We start from the raw sequence: 27833 nt of genomic DNA on the forward strand, positions 1-27833 counted from the left end.
CTACCCCATATTATCCTCAGTCCCTTCTCTTACTCTGTCTCTATCTATAGAGGTGGTAACAATGGGTCTCAGGAGGCTCAAAGACTCAGGTAAGATTCACTTTCAGTTTTTTGCTAGAATTGTGGCCTAGATTCACTTCCACGTTTTACAATGTGGGACACTGGAGGGGAGTATTTTAACATCTGCGCCAAAGGGGATGCCTCAATGAGATATATACTAAGGCTAGACTGACAGTGACTTCGTCTGCATACTTCACACCCCTCGGCCCTGCCTCCCTCAGTCCTATCACTAAAGCCCCCACCCTGTGTTTGTGTTTGGGGAACCCACCAGCATGGAAAAGGGCGGGTTCCAGGCAACCACAGGTCTACAAGATAATGGATAAGTGGGAGGGGTGGAAGCCACAGAGGAGACAGGGCCACCCCTAGTAGGCACTGGCATATATAGGAATGGGAGGCACAGACTTAAGCATGAGGTAGGGAATAGCTGAACAGTCTGTCTTCTAATTTACACTTGCTTACATTCTTGGACAAGATTTATATACTAAATTATGCCACTTAAATCTGATAATCAGGATGATGATATAGTTAATGGTTAATGCATATTATGGGGACTTACTTTGTGTCAGGCACTTTGCTAGACACCTTACATGCGTTATCTTAATTAGTCCTCTCAACAACTCAGCGTAGGTATTAGGTTGGTGCAAAAATAAGTGTGGTTTTGTCATTATTATGTTTTTTTAGAAAGTCTCACTCTGTCACCCAGGCTGGAATACAGTGGCACGATCTTGGCTTACTGCAACCTCTCCCTCCTGGGCTCAAGTGATTCTCCTGTCTCAGCTTCCCCAGTAGCTGGGATTACAGGCACGCACCACCACACCCAGCCAATTTTTCTATTTTTAGTAGAGGCAGGGTTTCACCATGTAGGCCAGGCTGGTCTCAAAGTGACCTCAGGTGATCCGCCCACCTCGGCCTCCCAAAGTTCTGGGATTACAAGCACGCGCCACCCCGCCCAGACCTTTGTCATTACTTTTAATGGCAAAAGCTGCAATTACCTTTGCACTAACCTAATACTTCTATTACCCCCTTTCGCAGATGAGGAGATGAAGGCACTTGCCTAAATCTGCACAGCTGGCAGAGGAGGAGCTGAGGTTCAGGCAGGGGGAGCCTGAGGTCTTAGCCTGTGCTCCTCATCTTCAAGATGATGTCTAAAATATCAGCATTTTAGCAATACAGGTGGGGGCACTCTGCAATCTTCCAACTTTATCTTATTTGATCCTAGAGAAACATGTCTAAGTAAGTGCCCAGGTTCCCAATGGAAGGCCTGATGGCATGCTTTTTCTAGAAATGACCATGATGGCCCTACTGAATCAATTATAAATGGTACATTTGTGCACTGTACAGTATACGGTTCTCTGGTGTGTACATATATCACATAAATAAAACAGTACAAGAACCAATCACATATATTTAATTGCATTTTATTTACTTAGGAGCTCCTGGGAGAAAAACCTAGCAGTGCTGAAGAGCGACTGTGGGACTTTGAGGAAACTGCTGGAAGAATATTGGGGAGAGAACCTGAGGTCAAGAGCCAAAAAGGCCTCCCCAGGGGAGGAGCTGCCATTTAAGAGAGATTTTCTAAAGCCACCAAAGCAGGAGAACATGCTCTGAAAACACAAAAGCTGCCAGAAAATGAAATTACTGGGTGACAAGGAGTGACGACTGCCCGGAGAAATTCTCTAAGTAATGACACGGGTGCCGTCATCAGGGGCCTCAAACTGTTGGAAGCAATGCAACACCAGAGCCTTCCTGGACTTGCTTTAATACATTTAACATGTCAATCCCCCTACAGCACTCACATCTTGGAGACAAAGTGTTTAACAACATATACTTCATGTGTGCTTGTTTGGTGCTTTTTGGTCTCTGCGCCTCTAAAACGAAATAGAACATTCAGAATACAAATTTTTTTAAAACATGAGAATTAAAGCATACTGGAATGTCTTCCTTCATTTTCCTGCTCTGAAAGCTCCTAGGAATCTTCCTAGTTAGAACCTTAATTATGGAAATTCTCATTTATATTATGTGATTTATTTAAAGCCTTGTCTTTCCAAGAGAATAAAATCCTGGTTTTGAAGCACCTCTCAAAATAATTTATTCTTCTCCACTGACTAACTGCTTTGGCCAGAAATCATGAATTTATAGTACATTATGCCAAAGCAAAACACTCTAATAACTTAATCAAACATTTAAAATCCAGCGCACAGCCATATAATATACAGAAGCAGTTCTCTCAGCTCTCTCGTTAAAGGTCAATCACCATTTTTATTCCAAACCTCCACATCTTGGAGAAGCCGTGCGCACACACACAGATTGAGAGAGAGACAGAGACAGAGAGAGAGAGAGGGAGACATAAGCATTTTGAGATTCAAAACTTGGCTGACATATACCCAGGCTCACAACAATTCTCCTTGTTATGCTTTGAAATGCAGAAGTCGATCCTTCAGCTATTTTTTTCAAATTCTACCAAAAAAATGGGATCTAAAGAATAAAACAAAACTAAAATCTAGTGTTTTTTGATCTTCAAGACATTGAGGGGAAAGAGCAAGGCCCAACTCTCAACAGATTAATGTGGGCTTACCCACTAAGGATAGTAATATAGCAATAAGAACGATAATTCGCATTGTTTTGTCTGTATGTCTTTTTAGAGTACTTTAACACATACATACTTTCTGACAACACCCTCGTTCCTATCAGACATAAAAGACTATTAAGTTCATTTTTCAGATGAGAAGAAGCATGCTTCAGCAGCTTCTGATGGGAGAACAGGGAAAGAATGCCAGTTTGGTATGTATTTGGCATGGGATGTTTGACCTAACAGATGGACTAAAGCCAATAAGTAAAAATGTAAAGCGTACTTAGTCAAATAAATTCCTCTCTCTCTCTCTCTCTCTCTCTCTCTCCTTATTCATCACTCTTGGGCCGTGATGATGATGAGGGAGAGGAGCAGTGCTGAAATCACTGAGTGATGGCTGTGCCGATCTCAAAATGAAGCACTTCATATGGGTAATCTCATAAGAGCCTCATAAAGTGGGTTAATGGAGGCATGGCGTACATGCATTTAACTTGTAAGTGAACCTGAGCATAGGCACCCAGCAAAAATTAAGGGGGAAGGAGTAAGAGAAGGTGAGAAATTCGAGGTGCCGAAGATCCTACAGCCATTCTTCTCAATGAACCTGTGCCCGCAAATGACCCTGAGACGAGGGATGTGAATCTGCTCTTCCTTCGGTCTCACAGTCCTCATCTGCTGCTCACTGTATGAGCATTTCATGGAGTGTAATTTCAGTAATCAATGGTACTTCTCAGTATACATGGCCCTACATGTCTTGTTTCTAGGAGCTATAGCTGTCAATCATTTTGAATATATTCTATTTTTATCCTCCATGCTAACTCTACAAACAGGTCTCTCTTTAAAAGGTAACTCCACTGAACAATGATTAACCTCATTTAACAGATGTTACTCGCAGCTGCTAAGAAAGTTGCCTGCAATCTCATGACTGGTAAGTGAAATGAGAAGATTTATCCAGATTCAAATCCAGGTTGATCCTAACTCTAAAGTTCATGCTCTGAATCTCTGCATACTTAGGCTAGAACCCACTAAACCCCTAAGGAACATAACACACATAACAGAAGCCGATTCCTCTCTACTAGGAGCAAAATAACTCTTGCAGTAATTTAAAAGAATATATTTGCCACACATATGCATTTAAATATGTAATCTAATTATTTGTTTCACATCTAATGAAAGAGTAAATGAACTCTGGGTTAGAGCTAAAAACGTCATGGTTTTTCTGTTCTTTGGAAAAACGGAGCTAACACACCAAGGCAACTTAAACTTTAAACGTTGCACTCCGCATTAAAATTTCATGAAAGTCAAATTCCTTTCTAGCCTATTTCCTTTTCTGTAAGAGGAGGAAATTGGATAATGCAATATCTCAATCTCCTTCTGACTCCTGAAGGTTGTTTTCTTTTCCTGGTACCTGGATTCAGAACAGTCCTGGATTCAAATCTCAGAACGGTAAATTTCTTTAACTATCTGACTTTCAGATTTTTTCCTCTGCTAAAATCAAACTTTTTTTTAAAATATGCATCTTAAAAAGTTTTTAGTCACGAAAATGGTCAAACTTACAGAAAAGGATAAATGTATTTTGAGTATCCCTATATCCACCACTTAGATTCAACAATTATTTTCATTTTGCTACATTTGTTTTATTTTATTTACTGAACCATTTTAAAGTGCAGCAGATCCTTGAATAATGGCATTTCCTTCAATGTCCCTTCATTGTAACATTGATTAGGAAAAAAATCACTTCCCAGCTGAGACCACTGTCTCTGTGGAGTTTGCAATGTCCCATATCTGTATGGGTTTTCTCACAGCTTCAAGTCAGAGCCATGCATGAAATTTGGTTGTTATATCTGTCTCTTGAGTCTCTTTTTAAAATAAATTTTTTTGAAGTATAACACGTACAGAAAAATGTACAAATCAAATTTGTACAGCTTGAAGCATGTTCACCCACTGAACAGATCCATGAAACCTCTACCCAGATCAAGAAACAGCTGATGACACACCCCAGAAATCCCTTAGTGCCCCTCTCCATTTGCAACTCCCCATTGCTTACCACTACCTCAGCTTTTAACACCATAGATTAGTTTTGCCTGCTTTTGAAGTTTACACAAATGGAATCAGGTAATATATATTCTTTTATGTCCAGTTTTTGTCCCCGATTATGCTTCTGAGATTTACCATGTGGTTACAGACAGCAGTTTTTTTTTTGCGCATTGTTTTCATTTTCTACCAGTCAATTCCATTATGTGAATACACCACAATCTATTGATTTATTCTAATGTCAACGAGTATTTGGCTTATTTCCAGTCTGGGGCTATTACAAATAGTGCTGATATGAACATTCCTGTGTATGTCTTTTTGTAGGGTATGTACCCAGGAGTGGAAGGTACATGTACATTCAGCTCTGGTTGGTACTGCCCATATTCGAGAGTAACTGTATCAATAACTCCCGTAACAGTATATGGTAAATGCAGTTGTTTCACCTCATCACCAACACTTGATATTGTAAGTTTTAGCCATTCCAATTAGTGTGTGGTATGTGTCATTGTGGTTTTATTCTATATTTCCCTAAAGACTAATGACACACTAAGCAACTTTTCATACGATCATTGGCCACTTCTCTATCTTCTTTTGCGAAGTGTCCAAAACTCTCACCCATTTTTCTACTGAGTCATTTGTCTTTTTCTTATTGATTTGTAGGAGTTCTTCTCAATTCTAAAATAAGTCCTTTGTCAGTTATATGCACTGCCAATATCTTCACCCACTCTGGGACATGTTCTTTCAATAATGTATTTTGGCGAATTATTTATTTTAATGTAGTCCAAATCATCTTTTCTCTTTAGCGTCTTCTGTGCCTTGCTTATGAAATATCAACTACCTCAAGGCCACGAAAATATTCCGTTATTTTTTTGAGATGGAGCCTTGCTCTGTTGCCCAGACTAGGGTGCAGTGGTGCGATCTTGGCTCACTGCAACCTCCGCCTCTTGGGTTCAAGCGATTCTCCTGCCTCAGCCTCCCGAGTAGCTGGGATTACAGGCACATGCCACCACACCTGCCTAATTTTTGTATTTTTAGTAGAGATGGGGTTTCACCATGTTGGCCAGACTGGTCTCAAACTCCTGACCTCAGGTGATCCACTCGCCTCAGCCTCCCAAAGTGCTGAGATTACAGGCACGAACCACCACTCCCAGCCAAAAAATATTATTTTCTAGAAGTGTCTTTATCTTTCTACAATCCACTTGTAATTGATTTATGAATGGCATTAGTAGGGATCAACAGAACAAGTTTTCCATATGGTTACCCAATTACTCTAGCACAGTTTTTTAGACAGACCATCCATTCCAGGTGGCCTCACAGAGCCACCTTTGTTACAAATCAAGTATCCTTCTATATCTGGGTCTTCTAGACTGTCTTTGCTTTTCTTGGTCATTTGCATTCCTATATAAATTTTAGCATCATCTTAATTTCCACAACAACAAGCTGCTGGCATTTTGATTAGGACTGCCCTGAATCCATCCATCAATTTGGAGAGAGTTGCCATATTTGCAATGTTAAGTATTCCAATACATGAACACCATGCAGCACTCCATATATTTGACTCATCTTTAATTTCTTCCAGTAACGTCTGTCTTTCTGTGTTAAGGCCTGTGCATCTTTCATTAGACTTATTCCTAGGCATTGGTATATATACACATATATATATTTATTTTGAGACAGACTCTCGCTCTGTCACCAGGCTGGAATGCAGTGGCACAATCTTGACTCACTGCAACCTCCGCCTCCTGGGTTCAAGTGATTCTCCTGCCTCAGCCTCCCGAGTAGCTGGGACTACAGGTGCGCACCACCGTGCCCAGCTAATTTTGTATTACTAGTAGAGATGGGGTTTCACCATCTTGGCCAGGATGGTCTCGATCTCCGGACCTCGTGATCTGCCCACCTCGGCTTCCCAAAGTGCTGGGATTATAGGCATGAGCCACCGCGCCCGGTCGGCATTGGTATTTTTTGCTGCTATTGTAAACATAGTTTTTTTTTTTTAATTTCCCAATTGTTTGTTGTTGGTATACAGAAATTGTATTTTTTTTTTTTTGGTGTATTGACCTTGTGTCCAGTGACCTTAGAAATCTACTTAAGAATTCTGATAGTTAGGAAGAATAGCTAACGTGTGCTGGGCTTAATACTTAGGTGATGGGTTGATACATGCAGCCTTTGCGCACCTACCAACACAATTTACAATCTAATGTGCCACCATGGCACACGTTTACCTATGTAACAAACCTGCACATACCGCACATATACCCCGAAACTTAAAATTTTAAAAAGAATTCTGATAGTTTATGTGTAGATTATTTTATATTTTTCATGTAATCAATCATTTAAATAATGGCACTTAAATTTGTTTTATTCCAATCTTTATATCCATTCTTTTTCCTTGGTTCTGTGGTTTTTTGGCTCCTCTCTCTCCTTCCCTCCCTTTTCTCTCCCTTCCTTCCTTTCCTATTTTTCGAATCATTGCCAGAACCAGAATTTCCAATACAGTATTTAATAGAAGCTATGACGGCAGGAGTCTAGTTCTGTTAGGAGAAATGTTTTCAATATTTCACCATCAACTTCGATGTGTGCTGTAGGTTTTTTAGGTAAAGAATTTCCCTTTTATTCTTAATATGTAAAATGCTTTTAAATCACAAATTAGTATTGAATTTTATTAAATACTTTCTTCAGTATCTGAGAAGAGGAAATGACTTTTCTTATTTCTTCTGTTAATGTGATTAATTACATCTTTATTTTTGAAACAATAAAAGTATATTTGTTGTTCATGTCACAGCCAAATGCAGGTCAGCAGGGGCCCAGGATCCTTCTACTTTGTAGCTCTACATCCTCCTTAGAGTGCTGTCAATTTAGCCAACATAGGGAAAGAGTACAAGTATGGAGGGTCATGAAGGGCATGTCACTTCTACTCTCATTCCATAGAATTCCAGACGCAGTCACATTTCCGCATCCAACTTCTAGGATTTTTGGAAGTGTTGACTGTGTCTGTCCTATACCAATGTCTCTCCAGTCTTTTGGTTGTATGAAGCTTGTTGTTTTTGTTTTTTCTGAGATGCAGTCTCACTCTGTCCCAGGCTGGAGTGCAGTGGCACAATCTTGGCTCACTGCAACCTCCACCTCCTGGGTTCAAGTGATTCTCCAGCCTCAGCCTGAGTAGCTGGGACTACAGGTGTGTGCCATCACACCTGGCTAATTTTTTTAATTTTTGGTAGAGACGAGGTTTCATCGAGGTTGGCCAGGCTGGTCTGGAACTCTTGACCTGAAGTGATCTGCCTACCTCAGCCTCCCAAAGTGCTGGGATTACATGGGTGAGTCACCGCATCCAGCCTGAAGCTTGTTCTTTGCAGACTCCTTAGAAAGTGTCCATGGGCACCATGAGGCCTAAGTTCTTGAATGTTCAGAATAGGTAGTCTGCAGTCACTGCACTTGAATGTCAGCAAGGCTAAATATAAATGCTGTTGCTCACATTTTATTTTTTTAGGTTATTCACTTGTATTCTGACATAAGGTTTTGGCATCAAAAAGTAGGCAAGAAATCCAATTTTCTTTCATTATGAGTCTCTGATTGAATGCTTAAGGACTTTTTCCTTTAAAATGTAATAGTTTTATTAGAACATATTTTGTTTTGACCCCTCAGAGTTGACTTTTCCAAACATTCAGTGCACTTCCTCAAGGTACCTTCTAATCATCTTTTAAGAACATTTTCTTGAATAGTAATTATCAGTACTATCAGTTTTGTTTTGTTCCATTGTTTTCTTCCTCAGAGATTCCTATTATAAGTTTGTTAGAACCTCTTTGCCTAACTCTCACTTTCTCTTAAATCCCTTTATCTCTATATTAATTTCTTGTTGACTTAAGAATACTCTTTCCATCTTCTATTTCTTTTAAAGCAGTATTCATCCATTTCTTTTTAAAATCCACCTAGATTAAAATATATGTATGTATTTTTGGCATAAAAAACATTTATTTTGCTCGTAAGTCTGTAAATCAAGTAGGGTTTCATGGGTCAGCATAAAACCTTTTTATATTAGAATAGATTTTGATTTACATAAAAGCTGGGAAGATAGTACTGAGAGTTCTCATATAGCCCATACCCAATTTCCCCTATTAACATCTTATATAATACAGTTATCATAATTAATGAAGCAATCCTGTTGCATTTATTATTCACTAAAGTCAATACTTTTTTCAGATTTTCTTAGTTTTTACTTTTTGTGTTTATTTCAGCATCCCATCCAGGATACATTACATTTAGTCATTATGTCTCCTCAGGCTCCATTTGGCTGTGACAGTTTTTCTGATTTCCCTTGTTTTTCATGACCTTAACAGTTTTGAGGAGGACTATTCAGGTATTTTTTATGAAGTTTCTCAATAGAGATTTGTCTGATGTTTTTCACTTAAGACTGAGATGATGGGTTTGGGGGAGGAAGATCACAGATATAAAGTAATATTTTCATTGCATCATATCGAAATACATACTATCAAATGATTTATCAATGTTGACACTGACCTTGATCACACGGCTAAGGTGGTGTGTGTCATATTTCTCCATTGTAAAGCTACTGCCCACTCCCTTCCCTTTTCACATAGAACTCTTTCGAAGGAAGTGTCTCTGTGAAGTCCACATTTAAGGAACAGTGAGTTAGGTTCAATCTCCTAGAGGGCAGAGAACCTACACAACAAATTAGTTAGAATTTTTCTGTATGGGATCTTTCTGTTTATTCCATTTATTTATTTACTCATTTATTTCTGTGAGTATGGACTCATGGATATTTAAACTTTGGTAATAATTCAATAATTATTTTGTTACTCAAATTGTTCCAGCTTTGGCCACTAAGAATTCTTTGTTTGCTTTTACGTCCTTTTGACATACTCCCCAAATTGTGGGGTTTCACATTTTGTTTTGAGCGCTCCCTTTATGGCACAACAACATGCCTCAGTCCTAGAATAAACCATTTTTCCAAGACGCTTTAATTCCTTTTTGTGTGAAAATGATTTTAAAAATCATCAACTGGGTGCTGGGCATGCTCATTGCTACTCCAGTGTTGTTGCTTCCAGGCCCTCTTGCTGACAGAGCAAGAAAAGTGTTTTTTTTTTGTTTTTTGTTTTGTTTTTTTGTTTTTTTTTTTGACTGAATCTCACTGTCACCCAGGCTGGAGTGCAGTGGTGTGATCTTGGCTCACTAAAACCTCTGCCACCTGGGTTCAAGTGATTCTCCTGTCTCAGCCTCCTGAGTAGCTGGGACTATAGGCACATGCCACCATGCCTGGATAATTTTTTGTATTTTTAGTAGGGACGGGTTTTCGCCATGTTAGCCAGGATGGTCTCAATCTCCTGATCTCATGATCCACCCACCTTGGGCTCCAAAAGTGCTGGGATAACAGGCGTGAGCCACCACACCCAGCCAGAGCAAGGAAATATTTTTTGCATATTAATTCATATAAATACATGTATCAAAAATATTTCTATGTATATATTCATCGATATTAAATAAAAGTACCTACAGTAGGCTAAACATGAGTTGATACTGATGTCTCAAACTCTAGTCCATTCCCACATATTCTAGCTTTCTCCATTGTTTGTTTCTAACCACCCATTTCAACAGCAAGAAATCTGTCCTCACCATCCACCATCTATTGTTCAATTCCAGTATACGTGTACAGTGTCTCAGAACTGTTAACCCACATCCCCAGGGGAAACAACTTTACCAACTAGAGTACAGTTCTTCTGTGCAGTTCCTTTTGCCTTTAGTCTTACAGACTCCACTCATTTCCACAGCTTAGGTCAGCACCTTTGCTCCCTCAAGTTCAGTGACGCTGATGCATACATTCATCACAGTCTGCATTCCATCCCGGGATACCCCACTCTCCTACATGACTTTTTAAAAATTTGCATGCATTATAGTTCACTCTTTGTGTTGTAAAATTTTATAGGTTTTGATAAATGCATAGTGTCACGTATCCACCATTTCATTATCATACAGCATAGTTTTACCATCCTAAACCCCACCATCCCCCACTGTGCTTTATTCAACTTTCGGTTCCCTCTTCTGCTCTGAATCCCTAGCAACCATAGATCTGGATTGTATAAGACTATGTTTAACTTTTTAAAAAGCTGCCAAACTGTGTTCCAAAGTGGTTGTACCATTTTGTATTACTGTCAGCAATGAATGAGAGTTCCTGTTACTCCACCTCACCAGCAATTAGCATTGTCAATTTTTTAAATTTTCACCACTGTAATAGGTGTGTAGTAGTATCTCACTACACACCTATTTGCATCACCCTAATGAAAGAAGCTGTTGAGTATGTTTTTGTATGCTTACTTGCCAGCTGTATATCCTCTTCAATGAAGTCCCTATTTGAATCTTTTGTCCATTTCTTTCCTTTATAGGGGGAGAGTGGTATCTGCTTACTGTTGAGTTTTTAAATCTCTTTGTATATTTTGCATATAAATTCTTTATCAGATACATGTTTTGAAAATATTTTCTTTATAGTTTTACATTTTACATGTAGGTCTATGAATCATCTCGACTTCAATTTTGTGTAAGATGTAAGATTTGTATCCAGATTCATTTTTCTGCATCAGCACCACTTGTTGAAAAGATTATTCCTTCTCCCTTGAATTATCTTTACACATTTGTCAAAAATCAGTTGACTGTATTTGCATGGGTCTATTTCTGGGCTCGCTATTCTGTCCCATTGATGTGTGTGTCTATTTTTTCACAAATATCATGCTGTCTGGATTACTATAGCTTTACAGTAAGTCTTGAAACTGGATAGTGTAATTTCTACAAGTTAGTTTTTCTTCAGTATTGTATTGGCAGTACTTATTTTGAAGTACTTCTATTGTTAAGTTCTTTTTTGAGTTCTTCCCCCCTCCTTTCAAATCCTACATTTCTCTTATTAAATTTCTGAGTTTTTGAAATTCAGACTTATGTTGTTCTCTTATAATTTATATGTTCTTAAATTCTTCTAGCCAGTTTTCAACTATTCTATTACAGTTTATTTGCTTTGTGGGTATCTCCTTTTATATGTTTTCATTGTTTCTAAGAAAGTTCTGCTTCTCATACTTTTTCTTATTTAAAAACCTTTATATGGGTTTCAATCAGAATCCTTTTAACTGCTTATTTTTTAAGTGAAATAAATTTCCCTGTAGTTTTAGAATGGAGCAGTGAAATAGCTTTTTTTTTTTTTTTTTTTTTTTTTAAGATTTAAGACTCTCGAGCTCATTCTGGTTTTTGCAAAGCAATGAAAAACATGGCCTTGTATTTTCCAAGATTTGACTCTTCTGGTGAATTCTAACATTATACTTCTCAAGGAGTTCTCTTTTTATTTCTACTATTGTTCCTTTTCTGATCAACTGCTCCCAGAAGTTTCTTACCAATGTTAGACCTTTCCTAGGAAAAGAGCCTCATTTTTGTTTGAAGAGTTTATAGGCCCCAGAATGTTCCAAGTATTATCAGTCATTATTACATTATGGTTCCTTTGTGCTTACCATGAATTGGATCTGATAGAACTCTCTTCTATATTTTGCAGCTTTTCTCAGATTGGCCACTGTATTTTCCAATGAGTAGAGATGGGTAATTTAAAGGATGCCCTCTTCTCAGGGTCCTAAGAACCGTAGCTGCCTTCCCTCTGCTTTCTCCCACACAGATGAGATACCACAACAGTCTTGAAACCATCTACTGGGGATTCACTGAATTACTGCTCCAACTAATTTTATTGTAGATGTTGTGTATGTCTTTGGTTTTGCTGTCCTAGTTTTTCAGCATGTTTTTATTTGAGAGGTGAAATTTCCACTATTAAACCAACCTTGCCTTCTTTGAATAAGCCAAATTTGGTTGGAATATATTATCCTTTTCACGTATAACTGAATTCATTTGCTAGTATTTTGTTAGGAAATTTGTAAAAATATTCATGAATCACATTGGTTTATATTTTTTTCTTGAAATGTCCTTACTGGGTTTTGTTCTCAAGGTAATGCTGGCTAAATAGACAAATGTTCATTCTTTTAATAGAATGAGTTTGTATTAAGTTGCTATACTTTATTCCTTAAAACTTTGTTAGAATTTATTGCTAAAGCCATCTGAGCCTAGATTTTTTGATGGAATGTTTTAAATATTTAATTTCTCTAATTGATATAAGACAGATTTTCTATTCCTTCCTGTTTCTATTTTCAATTTCATTTACTCTTTAAAATCATTAAGATAAACTTGTTCAAAGTCTGCTATTATCACTTTAATATTTATAATATCCATACTTATATCCCCCTTTTTATTCTTCATGTTGGTAATTTAGTCTTTCGTTTTTTGATATGTCTTGTCAGTGTCTGTAATTTTAGTTGCTTCAAGAATTAGTTTGGCTTTTTAGAATTTCTCTATTATACATTCATTTCTATTTCTTATACTTCTGCTCTTAATAATTTCCTTTCTTCTGTTCTGTTGTTCTTGCCCTAACTTTGTAAGGAGGATATTTTAATCAAGATATGTGCTTCTTTTAAAATAGATACTATACATAATATATACCATGAATTGAGTAATATAGCTTAAAGGCTATACATTTTCCTCTGAGCATGGCTTTGGCTGCAGTCCACACATTGTGAGACATTGTATGTTTATTAACATTCAGAAAAATATGTTCTAATTTCCACTGTGATATGTTCTTCAACTCGGAGTATTTAGAGGTATATTACTGAATCTCAAAATATTTTGGATTTTTCTACTTTTCTTATTAACTTCTTGATTATTCCTGCTGTCAGAGAACATGCTCCATGTGATATCCTTTGATATTTGTTGACTTGCTTTCTAGATCAGTATATAATAAAACTTTCATATGCCCTTGAAAAGATGTCTATTCTATGTTGTTTAGAGTGTTCTCTATATATCAGCTACATCAGGTTTACAAATATTGTTATTTAATATTCTATATTTTTACCAAGAATTGTACCTCCTTGTTCTATTAATTACCAAAAAGTGTATCTTAACTATGATTATAAATTTGTCTATTTTTTTCTAGTTCTGTCAATATTTGCTTTCCATATTTTCAGGCTATGTTTTTAGACACATACAAATACAGATTTGGTATATCTTCCTGGGATATTTCCTATTTTATCATTACAAAATTCCCTCTTTACATCTAATATTTTTTCTTTAAAGTCTATATTATCTTTAATAGAGTGACACTAACCTTTCGGTTAGTGTTTTCATGCTATCATTTTCTTTTTTTTTTTTTTTTTTTTTTACTTTCAAGGTTTCTCTATCCTTATGTTTAATGTTATTCTTTTGTAAAAAGTATATGTTTGGTATTTTTTAAATACACTCTGACAATCTATGTTTTTTAATTGGAGAATTAGTGCATTTACATATAAGGTAATATGATATATTCATGTTTAAATGTATCATCTTTCTGTTTGTTGTCTATTTGTTCTATGTTCATTTTCCTTCCCTTTTATCCTTCATTTTAATTCATATTTTGTATCATACTGTGCTCCTTTCCCCTGAGACTATCATAATTTTTTGGCTTTTTTTTTTAGAGGCTATGCTACAGATTTCAACATACATCTTTGACTTAATAAGGCAATAAATATTAGCACTATTACTTCCTGAATAATTTAAGGATCTTAGAACATTTTAATTCCATTGACCCTTCCAATTTTGTGGTACTGTTTCTATTCTATTCTAAGCTTTTTTTGAACTTAAAAGTCAACTCCCATGTTTTTCTTGACATTGACTTTTTTAAAAGATCAGGGCAGCTGTCTCAAAGAATATCCCACTTACAAAGTGTGTTTGTTTCCTCTTGGTTTAACTTTTTCCTATATCCCATCCACTCTCTGGCAACCAGAAGTAAGATCCAGCTAAATTAGGTTTAGGTAAATGTATTAAGCAAAGTACTTCGTAGGTGATACTTTGAGTTTCATATTTTATCACATCATATTTTATGATAATTCTAACTTCATAGTATTCTTGCATAGATTACATGAGATGGTATATGTAAAGTGCCTGACATGCTATCTGACATATGATAAAGAGCAGAATTTCTCAACTTTGGCACTAGTGACATTTTGGGCTGAATAATTCTTTGTTGTAGGGCCGTCCTGTGCATTTAAAGATGTTGAGATATTCCTATACCCCATCTGCTGGGTGGCATCTCCCAGTTGTGACAATCAAAAATGTATCTAAACATTACCAAGTGTCTCTGGAAGGCAAAATTAGGCCCAGCTTAGCATCACTTATATAGAACAAAAACTCAAGCACTTTAATAAATATTCCTCAAGCACTTACTATCATGCCTTGCTCAAGTCTGTGAGATTAGGAGCTAAATGGGACATGAATCCTGACCTCAACAGTCATGGTTTTGGGAAGAAACAATCCAGAAAACAGGGAATTAAAATATGGTGTCATAAGTGCTGTGATAGGAAGACACCTGTGTTATGAGAGTAGGGGCACCTAACTCAGCCAGAGGCATAGGGTACTTTCATGGGGGAATAGAGAATTCTAAGTTGAGACCCAGAGGACAGACTTCCTTTCCCTTTCCCAGGAAGACCCAAGAGAACAAACCAATAATGACTACTCAGAGTGGAAATAAACCCTCCAGAAATGAAGTATTATAACCCCTATTATTTCCAGGCTCTATCTTAGAATATGATCAATAAAGATTTATCTATTACAAAATACAAAGACACAGATAAGGTGAGCCAGGAGTAAGAGCTAGAAAGGCACAATCCACCGTCATATCATTAATAGCAAATGTATTATGTTTTCCAATTCTACATCTCCCAGTCTGTATGAAAACAGAACGAATAACCAAAACCAGATTAACGCCTATCAGGATTAATGTCACACACATGCCTTCTTGCTAACACTGAAAGGTATTATGAGAATGACTATTCAGCTGTGTATATGAACCCAGCTGCCTGTGTTTCTAATGTTCTTCCTGATTAAGTACTTCTTCAGATCACTTGCAATAGAAGTCAGAGATTGGCCAACTGTTCACTAAGCCTGTTTCCTCTACTTCCTGGGCACAAAGCTCAACTACCTTTCCTCCCGCCTCTGTAGTTTCCTGTGGCCACATGACTGAGTTCTAGCCCAAAGTATGTGAGACTGGAAGTGACATGTACTTCTTGAAATCTGCAAACTTCCCATGTGAAATTTTTCATGCTGTTTTCTCTTCTCCTGGCTTGATGCAGACAAACACTGGTACCTTGGAAGCCAAGATTTAAGGAGGGTAAAGTTGAGGAGAAGAAGAAGACTTTGTCCCTGAGTCTCCACTTGGAGGAGAGAGGCCTTATCAGGAATGCCCATATTGGGTTTTACATGAATAAGTAAACGTCCACTGTGTTAAGTCACTGAGATTTGAGGGTTTATCTAGCACAGCAGCTAGCATTACCCACCTAATACACCAACACGGAGAAATAATCAGGTTTCCTCTGCAACTGTAATCCATTCAGTTCCCCAGACATGCATGGGTATTTCAGCCTTGTTCACCAAGCCAAAGAAAAGAGGCTTTGCCAAAATATTTCATCGATATTCCCTGGAGTTAAATGTTTATGCAAGAGGCTACTCTCAGGGCCCTTACTAAAGATCACACTTCATCTAGTATCTGCTGCACATGAATATGAAAGAACATCATCTTTCATGTCAGACAGAAGTGGCTTTGAATCTTGGCTCCCCTCCTGACCATTCTTTGACTCAGTCTCTCTGGGTCTGTTTCTTCATCTGCAAAATGAGGGTAATTACACCTCATAGGAATTTTGTGGCAATAAAAAAATACAAATAGCATGTAAAACACTGGCGTAGTTCCTGGCATGTCCAAGGTACTCAATTAGTTCCTTCCCCAAAACCAGGAAATTAATGAATTGGGAATTGTTTTCACTCTTCTAATCAGAAGACTAAGCAAGGGGTCCTTTTCACAAAGGACCACGTATTGATCTTTCTGTAGAAATGCTGAATATTTCATACAAAGGAACCAGGTTCAACAAATACTTTTATGTTCTCTTTGGTCTAAATAAGAAGAACTTGAGTGTTAAGAAACTTAAAAATAAACGTGTAAACAGAGACAACATTCATTCTTTTTATAACTATTTTCCCTTGCAAGAAATAAATGTCATATTTTCAAACCAACACCAGCAGAACATACGCTGGGATTTGACCCAGAAGGAGAACAATAAATGAGACGGTTCACACAACAGAGAGGGAGGAAAGCATTTTTCTGGGTAATACTAACTGACGTGCAATGGGGACCTTCCCTGTTCTTATGTGGCCCCAGATAAATTGACTCCAGGGGAAAAGATGGCACATCTCAAAGCTAACTAGTCAGGGACAAGCACACCACCTTACCCAAGCCCACCTCTGTAAATGAGATTTGGCAACCAGACAGGTAAACGGAACACAGTTCTTCTAGGGAAGCCGGCAGAGCCGTGAGCTGTTGCAGCTTCATCCCTCTGACTGCAGAAGAAAGAGGCTGAAATGTCAGGGCAACCAAGATTCAGAGAGAACTTTGAAGAGAGCCACCCACCAGCATGACTAAGTGCTCTTGGGGACAATCCCTGCTCAGAGGGCAGAAAGCAAATATCCAGATGTTATGAGCTGCCAGATGTGATTAACAGAAGAAAGGTGAAGTTGCCTACTTAACCATCTGAGCAGCTCTCCTCAAAGTAATCCAAGAGTTTTCTGCAAAAGTATTCATCAACAAAACAAATGGAGGCTCCAACCGTCTTCCATTCCCATCCCTTTTCCTCTTTCCCTCTCATTGAGTCAGAACAGTGGCCTATTTTTAAACCACTGGCAATGCATTCTCTCGTGGAAACGTGGGGGCTTCTTGACACAGGCTGATGCTCACTCACAGGAGATACAAGCGCGCTGAAGGCTGCGCCCACTCACCAGTCCTTCCTCTCCCCGCAAGAGTGGGGCAGAGAACACTCAGGGAGGAGAGGGCCTCAGGAGGGAGCTTCTGCCCGTGCAGAGGACTAGGGACTATCTGATGCCAGATCTCATGGCAGGGATAACTGCAGACTTCCCTCCTCCGTGGAAGGGAAGGTTTACACTTGGGTAAAAACCAGCCCCTTATACAGGTACCAAGACAGAGCTCAAGCCTGAGAAGAAGGGAAACAAGCCCTGAAAGCTGATTCTAGCAACTTTTACAGAAAAGGAGTGTAAGTGGATCTCAGTGTTTCTTTAACATGCATCTAATGTGCCTTAAGTATAATAGCAAACATTCTATTTAAACACTGGAGACCTTTTTTAACAAGGTTATAAGGCCAATTTACAAAAACAAAACAAAAAGCACTAAAATTAAATAAATACTTTAAGAAAGGAGGCTGTACTGTACTTACAGTCGCTCTAGCTGCTTCAGGTCCTGGAAGGCGCCTCTCTCGATGACGCTGACCTGGTTGTCTTCCAGATGCCTATAACCACAGAGACAGCAATGACTAAGGACAAAGCTGGGCTCAGGGACCCTCATACTAGGCTTCATGCCATGCAGGCATGGTCACTCAGTCCTTCCCATGATCGTCAGGGTCCCTTCAACTGGGATCAGTCTGATGGGACAAGATAACTCATATCCCAGCTTGGTGTCACGGTAACCAGGGTTTTGCCGCCTGCACACTTCTACCTGACAGATTGGTTTCCATGCCTCTATTTTAAGAATGTTCTCAGTAAATGTCCCCCCAAGCACTGCAGGATGTTGCGCAGAAAAGGAAGAGGTAAAAGCTGCTCTTTATAAAAACCACACATAGATTCAGCATCTCTTCCCTGGGAGCTCCCTCCTCCAAGGATTCAAAAATACTTCATTGAAAAGGGCCTTCCCAGCTCACCCTAGTAGAAAGGGTGAGGCTATTGTGAAACGACTGGCTGTCGCTAAGAAAACCAGCCTGGTCCCAGGAACTCCTCTCACCGAGAGCCCAGCTAATCCCAATCTCATGATGATGGTCCTAAAAGATCAGGCTCCCTCCCTCCAGCCACACACTTCACTCACCCGCCTCAGTCCTCCAAGCAGGTGATTACAAATCCTAAACACTCTGTGTAAGTGAGTCTGGTTCATGCATGGAGTATATCCAAAGAATTTAGCATATAATGAAATGTTTGTTTCCCTAACTTAAAAAAAAAATGGCCGCTTAAATGGATGAGCTGAACAGCAGGGGAGAGAAGCAATGAAGCTATGTAGCTTCCATTGGGGGCTGACCTTAGGCTGGGAAATGACACAGATTGCACATGGTGGCTGAATGGGACTTAACGGGGATGCAGTTGTGATTGGAGAATGTTTCTTTAGAAAGTGGAGTTTCGGAAGGGCTGTGGATTCCTCTGGATTACTCAGGAGGAGAGGTACCCACAAGCACCTAAGCAAATGGCAGATGGAGAGGAAGAGCAACCCTGGGAAGGCTGCATCTTTATATCAAACTGAATGCTCCATGACAGTCTCTCCCTATTAGATGTTTCATAACCTCCTGCACTTCTCAGCCTTAACACTTGGGCCCTTGTGTTTAGTTCCCAAGTCTATCTTCCCCACTATGCCTAAGGAGCAAGAAGATAGACATTGTGTCCATCATCCTACTCCCAGTCCTAACACAGTTGCCTAGCACAGCAGGCACTTCATAAATGCTTACTGAATGAATGAAAACCTATAGAAGACTTTGGGCCATGGCACACACCGATTGTATATGTGTCTGGGACAGGTAACTGTTTCGTTTGGGCTCGATGATATTTTACATTTTTGTGAATTTGTTGCCAACAGTTGAAAATCAGGATATTTCACATGTACACACACCCACACCCTGCAAAAGAAACTCCTTTTGAAAAATCAGCTCTCACATTTCCAAATATCAATTGACCAGAAGTAGAACTGGTCAGGCGAGGGTCCCCAGCCCCACAGTTTGCCATGTCCTCATCTGCTCTGCTTCTCACATTTCTATTACTTCTGGCCCCTTACAAGCTCCTCACTTAACACCTATAGAAACGATTGAAGGGAGAGGCTAAAAGACTTGCTCGAGGAGAAATTATTTATGCCAATTCCCACAGCCAGGTAGGGTGGGCCCTCTAACTCCCAGTCTGGTGAGCACAGTAGATTTAGTTTAGAAGCCCTGTTTTGCTTGCACATTAGCTGATGATATAAGAGTGGGTTAACTAGCCAACCTCTCTCAGATTCAGTTTCATTTGTAAAACAGAGAAAATAAAACACTGCAAAAGTTCTTACGAGAACAAAAATGGAATAAATAAGTAAATCATCTAGCCCAGGTTCTGCTATACAATTAGAGGCTTAAGAAATGTTGGCCGGGTGCAGTAGCTTACTCCTGTAATACCAGCATTTTGGGAGGCTGAGGCAGGTGGACCAGGAGGTCAGGAGTTCAAGACCAGCCTGGCCAACATGGTGAAACTCTGTCTCTACTAAAAATACAAAAATGAGCTGGGTGTGGTGGTGCATGCCTGTAATCCCAGCTACTCGGGAGGCTAAGGCAGGAGAATTGCTTGAACCCAGGAGGCAGAGGTTGCAGTGAGCCAAGATCGTACCACTGCACTACTCCAGCCTGGGCGACAGAGCAAGACTCTGTCTCAAAAAAAAAAAAAAAAAAAAAAAAAAGGCCGGGCACAGTGGCTCATGCCTGTAATCCCAACACTTTGGGAGGCCCAGGCAGGCAGATGACGAGGTCAGGAGTTCGAGACCAGCCTGACCAACAAGATGAAACCCTGTCTCTACTAAAAATACAAAATTAAGCATGTGCCTGTAATCCCAGCTACTCAGGAGGCTGAGACAGGAGAATCACTTGAACCTGGGAGGTGGAGGTTGCAGTGAGCTAAGATTGCACCATTGCACTCCAGCCTGGGTGACAGAGCAAGACTCTGTCTCAAAAAAAAAAAAAATGTTTTTCCCTTCTCTTGTCTTCCTTTTTCATTCCACCATATGCAAGGAGGGCCTTGGAATGCTAATAGTCTCACACTAGCACGTCATGCTAAATAGGGTCCCACTTCAACACTACTGACTGGAGGTTTGCTGAGCTAAGTTTTTACTATCCATCCACCAATCAAATCAATCACAGACTTCGTAGTCATTATTTCCTTGCTGGATGACACGGACCAGCTCTAGGGTATTGTAAGTACCACATTCCCTCTGGGTTTCTGAGGGAGCCTAACCTAGCCCTTCTATAATGAATCTTAGTTCTGTGCTAATGAATCTAACACTTCAAGCTTCTTTCAGAGATGGGAATAGAAGAGATGCAAGGATATCTATATGAGATACACCGTTTCCACCTTGTGCAGGCCCTGGAAAGCTGACTTTTATTGGCTTCATCAAGAAGTTTTTTTTTCCCTCCAAGACAAGGTCTCACTGTGTCACCCACGCTGGAGTGCAGTGGTGCAAGGTGCTGGGACTATAGGCACATGCCACCACACCCACCTAATTTTTTTTAGGAGGGGACATAGAGACGGGGTTTTACAATGTTGAACTCCTGAGCTCAAGCAATCCACCCACCTTGGCCTTCCAAAGTGCTGGGATTACAGGCGTGAGCCACCACAACTAGCCATCAAGACCATCAAGAAGTTTTTTGACTTCTGGATTCCTGTCAGGTTCAGCCAAAGAGAGTCACCGGCAGGAGATCAGAGGGTGGAGGAAGAGTGTGATTGGGGGATTTACTCTTCTCCTTCCCTGCCAAGCCACTTCAGGCTGACTGCATCCCTCTACCTAAGACCACAGCTTCTGTCAAGCAGTCCCTACTTTTTCCAGGCTCTGATAACCACTTCCTCCCTGTGCTCCTTAAGGCCCAGGGGACAGTAGTGACCCCGTTTTGACTCTAGCCTCAAGGAACTACACTATCTCCTCTACGTTTCTCTTAATCTTGCCCACACCGCTAAATAAGTCTTTACTTCGCTCTCATTTGCCCTCTTTTCTGCTGGGACCCTCACTGACCAAGTATCTACATCCCTTCCAGATCTACTTCCTAGTTCCATCACAGTCCAGCCTAGAACCTGGCAATCAGAGGCTCAACAAATCATCGATATTTGATGAATAAATGGATCAGTGAATGAATGAGCTAAGACCCTCCCATCCAGACTTCTGGGCTGAGATGCAAGCCAGGAGCATGCACTAAAAGCCACTGATACCTTCCCCACATTTTCAGACAGGGGAATCCGGGAAGGGCTGGACACCCAGAACGGCTGTCCATGGCTGGAGTCTGTTCTGAATTAGAACAGAGCCTGTGTTCATTTTCAGCTTTTTTGGCATTGTTATTTTTTTAGCTTTAGCACTGGATCAGGATCGGAAATCGCCCCCCATGTGATGACGGCTGGGGTGGAGTTTAACTTTTTTATTAACCCCATTTGGGATAAAGCTGGCTCCCACATTGTGAGCATAGCAGAGCCCTTAGACTACCAAGAAATGGGACATAATTGATACCAGCAGAAGAGACTTTTTCCTACTCCCATCCCATGGGAGAAAAAAAAATGTCCTGGGCAATTCTTCTATCTTCTCCTTAAATGCTCTTCATTTGGGGAAAATTGCCCTGGGTTGAGACTGAAGTTCCTCAATCTCCATTTTATCTGCTTTTGCCCATATTAACAGTTTGACACAGAAACTGTTGGGTGGCCAATTTTTCAAGACTACTGAATCTTTTCTAGCTTCTCTAGAAATTGTAAATAAGAAACAGATATGGGGAATGTGCCAAGGTGTGAAAAAAATCTTTTTAAAAAAGATAGTTGTCTAGGTTACTCAGCTAAAAAGAATAGATTGAGGAAAAATATGGTAAAAATGTCTGGATATTTTATTGGTGTTAGTTAGAAAGCATTTCAGCTATTCCACCAGGCAGATTCTTTCACAGTAATAAAGGGCCACTTGAATGGGATTGTCTTTGAGTTGATAAGGAAGATAATGAAACAGAGTATATTAATAGTCTACTGGGGGGTGGGGGGTAGGGGAAGGCTTTTTGGCATTGCTTATCGAAATAAGAGGAATGTACCAATTAACTGAAAAGATAAACTGTAGTCAAAGGAATGTTGTAGACCATCCAGGGGATATTAAAACAATCTTTTGTGATTATTTTAAACTTTCTATTTGCAGAAAGCAGATATGAACATTGGAGTTTTTATTAGTCTTTCTGATGTAACACTAAGAAAATCAAAGGGTTGTTTTTGACTTTGTTAGAAAATGAAGCATTAGGTGAAATATAAAAGGAAATCTCTCACAGATGCAGGGGAAATAAATAAAAAAAATAAAGTGAGAAGGTAAACAAGCGTCTATTTTTTAACCTGGCAAATGACATAGAATCAAGAGTTGCTACCTATACCTCTTCAATAACAATCGCCCTAAAACTGAACCATGGAATTCCCCCACCCTGATCTCAGTCTCGATTCTGATCCACGCACACCTTGTCAGAACTACCAGTTACTTGACAGATACATGGCTGCTGGGGCAAAAGACTTGGCACAGGGTGTGCCTTCCCTTTGAGGGTGAGAGTGTTTGAGACCAAAGACGGAGAACATGTCGGTGTGGAGAGCATCTGCAAGCTGGAGGCCCAGGATTCAGATTCCCCATGTCCCCACACATGTGTACATAACAGAAGCTCTGACAAGCCCCCACATTATCAGTGCTGCATTTACAAAATGGGTAGACTATCACTGTCTTAGTTTTCTTAGCTTTCTATAATGTGAATACACAGTGGCACTGCATGGAGGTTAGAAAGCACAGAGTCTAGGTTCCAATTCCAACTCCTTCAGTCACCTGCTATGTAGAGTTGGGTCTACTTAACCTATCCGCACCTCTGGTTTCCTCTGCTACAAATAGGGGCTCATAATAATGCCCCACCTTGTATGTTACCACTATGTAATACTGTGCTGAGCCCATGAAAGTATCATATCCATCATCATTATTACTAACAACTCAATCAGAAATGGCAAACAATGTTGTAAAATTAATGCTTCACAAGTAATCACGAAAATAATCAGAAAATGTTAAAACAATGAAGCACTACACGTGTAACTATGAGAGTTGAAAATACTTCTAACAACGTATTCCCTATACTGCAGATGAGAAAACTGAGGCCCAAGGAGGAAAAATAATTTGCCCAAGGTTTCATGGGTAGCTAATTCCGAATCAGGACCAGAGCCTGGTACTTTCTGAACCAAATACAAAATTCATTATATTTATTATATAGGGCTATTAGTAAAAAGAAGGTAGCTTCAGGTACCAAGACTTTAGCTGTTACTTCTAGTAACAATTTGCCAGCTAAGATTCCATGGCATACAAATACCAAGGCAGTGGCCAATTGGCCCAGTCTGTACTTCTTGCATGGAGCCACACTTATGGGTCAAAATTAACTACCAAGTAAAGAAGGAAAATAACATCTAAATTGCTTTCTCCTGTACCTCTGAATGTCTTAGACTTTTCGACAGACAAGCACTTGGGAAGTTTCTTATCACTCACAGACTTAAGGATTGATGAAAGTGTTCAATATTCAGCAATGAAACCTAATATTCCTTGCTCCCCTAGTCCATCAATGCCCATTTCAAATTTTGCTACCTGTCTGCACAGTTGTGGGTGTTCAGCAAGGGCCCTGACCCTTTCTGATGCTCTCCTCCCCTCCTCTCCATTAAGCTACAAGACAGATAACTTTTGTCCTGATTGCTCTTTTAATGCACAGGCTGGAGAAGAAATTATCATCTCTATGGAAGGGAAGCATGGTTAGTCAACCTGACATCGCTGTCATCCTAGAAGCTGGGCATGGTGATTTATTTGTTCATAGCCTTCCACTCTCCCTATCACTGGAACTAAGTTCTTCCATCGATCTAGCTCAGCCAGCAGCATCTAGACACAGAATGTGATACCTGTAAGCATGTGGGTACACTAACGAGGGGCTTTCTGCTGCAGAATGGTGAATTCCTGTTGTCCAGGGCTTGGGAGTGTGATGTCAGGGGCAGTGGAATATTTTTTTGTGAGGCTGAAGAGCTAAAAATGAAAACACACTTGAGAGCCATCAACTACTTACAAGACTCGGAGGTTCTTGAGCCCAGCGAAGTCCATCTTGGTGATCCTGGTGATATTATTTCTGTCCAGGTCACTGCAATGGAGAGCAAGTTCAGGTCAGATTTTTGTGGGTTACAATTACGGTCTATTTAATCCAGACTGGCTTGGACTGAAGGGATGTTGCTTGTCCAGAAGGCGGCAATTCTGATGATTAACGATATCCCTTGAGCGTGCCCGGCTAACCTTAAGGATATTGTATGGAATAAACCATTCATTATGCACATAGCAGAACTCTTTTATACGTAACTGCCTGCCTTCTGTGGTCCCTTCTTTAGGTAACAAATTTTTCTGTTGAAGTTTCCCCTCCCCCAACTCTCAGATCATGTCATACAAATGGGGCTGACCCCTCTTTCCAGCTCTAGGCACTGGCATCTGATCCAGGCCAGGCTGATAAGTACCTTCAGTTTTCCTGACCACAGCAATTGTTTCAGAAATGCCTAAATGACTCAAAATCCCAATAACTGTTTATCTACTGGGATTGCTAAGCTGTTCAGGGTAGCCAGAAGCCATCTCACCGCCACAAAAACAGTGAGCAGATGGTGCTCTCCTGTGAATGTCCAGACTCACTCATGCCTGAAGCCAGATACCTCTGTATTTTGAGAGCGTATGACCCATTCTATCCCATCTCTCCTATATTTTGATTTAAACCAGTTTGAGTTGAATTTTCTATCACTTGAAATCAAAAGAATTTGTCTGACTTTGGTATGTAGCTAGAAACCAACAAACAAGACAAAAATTGTCTATTTTCCAGCTACTTTGCAAACTCCCTGAGGGCAAAGGCCACATCTCATTTAACTCCATACCCAACATAGTAGATAGAGTATGTGCTTGGCACCCAGTAGAGGTAACTTAACTCATTTCACATGTTAGGTAAAGACATTTGCGTGGATTACTCCTGCCTCAATTTATAGGCTTAAGCTCCTGAATATAGCCCCAAAGAGAAGGATTTGCCATAGAAGAGCTGAAGTGGTGGCGGTGATATTGAAGTGAGGGTGGAGGGCAGCATGGATGATGGAAAAACAGTTAAGAAAAACTGAAGTCACGAACAAGCCTGTGAACAACTGCATGAATATTCCGTGTTCACTAAAATAATCTAACAAGACTGAACGCCAAAAAAAGGAACCATGAATAATATGCTACAGTTCTCAATAATGGATGCTGAATAATTGATCCCTACAGATTCTGCCCTCTTTAACCCTCACTTTTCAGGGTTTTGGCCCTTGGAGTTTCAACAAGGTATCTGTGAATTGTCTTTTCTTTCTGAACATTTATATACTAAGAGCCATTTTTCCAATGATGAATCCCCATCCAAACATTCATCTCTTCGATTTTCCTAGTTGCTTCCTAAAGATGCCACCCTGCAATTATGCCTCCTTTATACAGTTGCATAAAATGAACAGGAAAGGCATTTTCAGATTCCAGCACTTTATATATATATAAAAAATTCAAGTTTGAGGAGGGATTAATCTCCTGATATCAGACATAATACTGAAATAAAAATCAAGTGAGTCCTTGAGTAACCTCACACAGGTAGCTCCTCCTTTCCTCCTTGAGTTTTCCAATACTTAAAACAGCATCAAAGTTGTTTCTGAACTAGCTTGTGATGGAGAAAAGCAGTATTTAGACTTCTCTGGCTAATCTGAGTGCTGGTTTAGAAGAAAAAAAAAAAAAGCATAGCAAGAATTACCCAGGAAAATAAAGAAGGGTTATCCATGCAGGGATGGGAAACCTGCAGACAGAAATCTGTACACACTCCAAAGCATCACACGTGTTCTTCTTACCTCCCATCTGAATTCAGATGGATGTTTGGGGACCTTGACAACTGTGAATATGACAATGCAACCAAGGGTTTAATTACCAGGACACAGCATGGTATCTCAGCAGCTTGTGCCAGCATCTGCAGCACTAATATTTTGAATATTTATTATGTCGAAGCACACAAAGTGCACTGCTGAAACGCTAAGGATGTGGCGGGGGGCAGAAGGTGTGCTGTGGGACTGTCCCTGGCACAGAGTTAGTGTTTGGGAGCTGAGCTTCAGAGGCAGGCAGTCCTGAGCTTGAATCCCTGTCCTGCCACTTACTGAGTGATCTAATGGCAGTGCACTTCATCTCTGAGGTGCGGTTTCTCCATTTACAAATGAGGCTGACAATCTTGACCTCAGGAGCTTTGATGAGGGTTAAATGAGATGATGTACACACAGCACTTATCTGGCACTTGTTAGGTACTCAATCATGGCAGCTATTACTGTAATTAGTTGAAGCGCATCTCTCCCATCTCAACTTTGAAATTTCAGTTCACCAGCAGAAGCTGACAGCCCCGTACCCCAAACTTTGTGCCCACGGATGAATCCTGGGTTCCCCAAGACACTCCTTGTTGGTGTGCTCTCTTCCTACGGGTAAAAAAAGGCATCTATTTTGTGGCTGACAAATAGAATAATGGGGCCAAGGGTATCCCCCCAGCCCACTGCCTGTCCTTCGCAGCATTTCTGTGACCCCTATTTCCTTAGTATCTAAGTGCAAGTGACACAGGGGCTACGGAGGAGGGATGGGCTCTCCCCTCCCACTGAGCTGTGCTGCCTGCCTCTGCCCACCTCCCAAACACACATACTGCCAGGAAGGCCAGGGAGCACGTGGGCTTTGAGGTGAGATACCTCTAGCCCCCAACTCCACACAGCTGGGTCTGGGTGAGTTTGAGTAACTTACTTGCATTCTCTAGGCCTGCATGCTTTGTAGGAGCTTTGTCTCCTACTTGCAGGCCATAGGATGATGAGAAACACAAAGCTGGGGATTCAACACACGTGGTTAGAAATGGGAATGGATTACACTGACCCTGAGGAGAGGCTGCCTGTCCCAAGGCCAGACCCCACTGTCCCGGCCCAGGCTCCTCCAGACCTTTATGACCTTCAGCTCTGGCCTCAAGGGAGTCAGTGTATGTCAGCCTGGGATGGGCTCTGAACTGTCAGCAGGAGGGGTGATCCTGGATGGGGGCCAAGGACAGTGTCCAGATGTGGATGTGGGAAGTGTGATGGTCTCCAAACATGTCTGTCATTTCTTTCTTTCTTTTTTTTTTTAAATACACTTGCTATCAAGAGATGGTGTCTATGCCAATTTCCCTTGAACTTGAGCAGGCTTTGAGACTGCTGGACAAACAAGACTGTGGCAGAAATGA

General features: G+C 40.2%; 1 protein-coding gene across 1 annotated transcript in view; it reads right to left on the minus strand.

Moving 5' to 3' along the window:
- SLIT3 (slit guidance ligand 3) overlaps positions 1–27833 on the minus strand; it is a 639400-nt gene that overhangs the window by 564936 nt on the left and 46631 nt on the right. Inside the window, exons 2-3 of the mRNA XM_014345150.4 lie at positions 24627–24698; positions 17994–18065 (exon numbers count right to left, since the gene is read on the minus strand). Of these exons, the coding sequence (XP_014200636.3) occupies positions 17994–18065; positions 24627–24698 (144 nt within the window). The remainder of the gene's footprint in view (positions 1–17993; positions 18066–24626; positions 24699–27833) is intronic.

This window comes from Pan paniscus, chromosome 4, assembly GCF_029289425.2.
Source record: "Pan paniscus chromosome 4, NHGRI_mPanPan1-v2.0_pri, whole genome shotgun sequence".
In the NCBI taxonomy this organism is placed as follows: domain Eukaryota; kingdom Metazoa; phylum Chordata; class Mammalia; order Primates; family Hominidae; genus Pan; species Pan paniscus.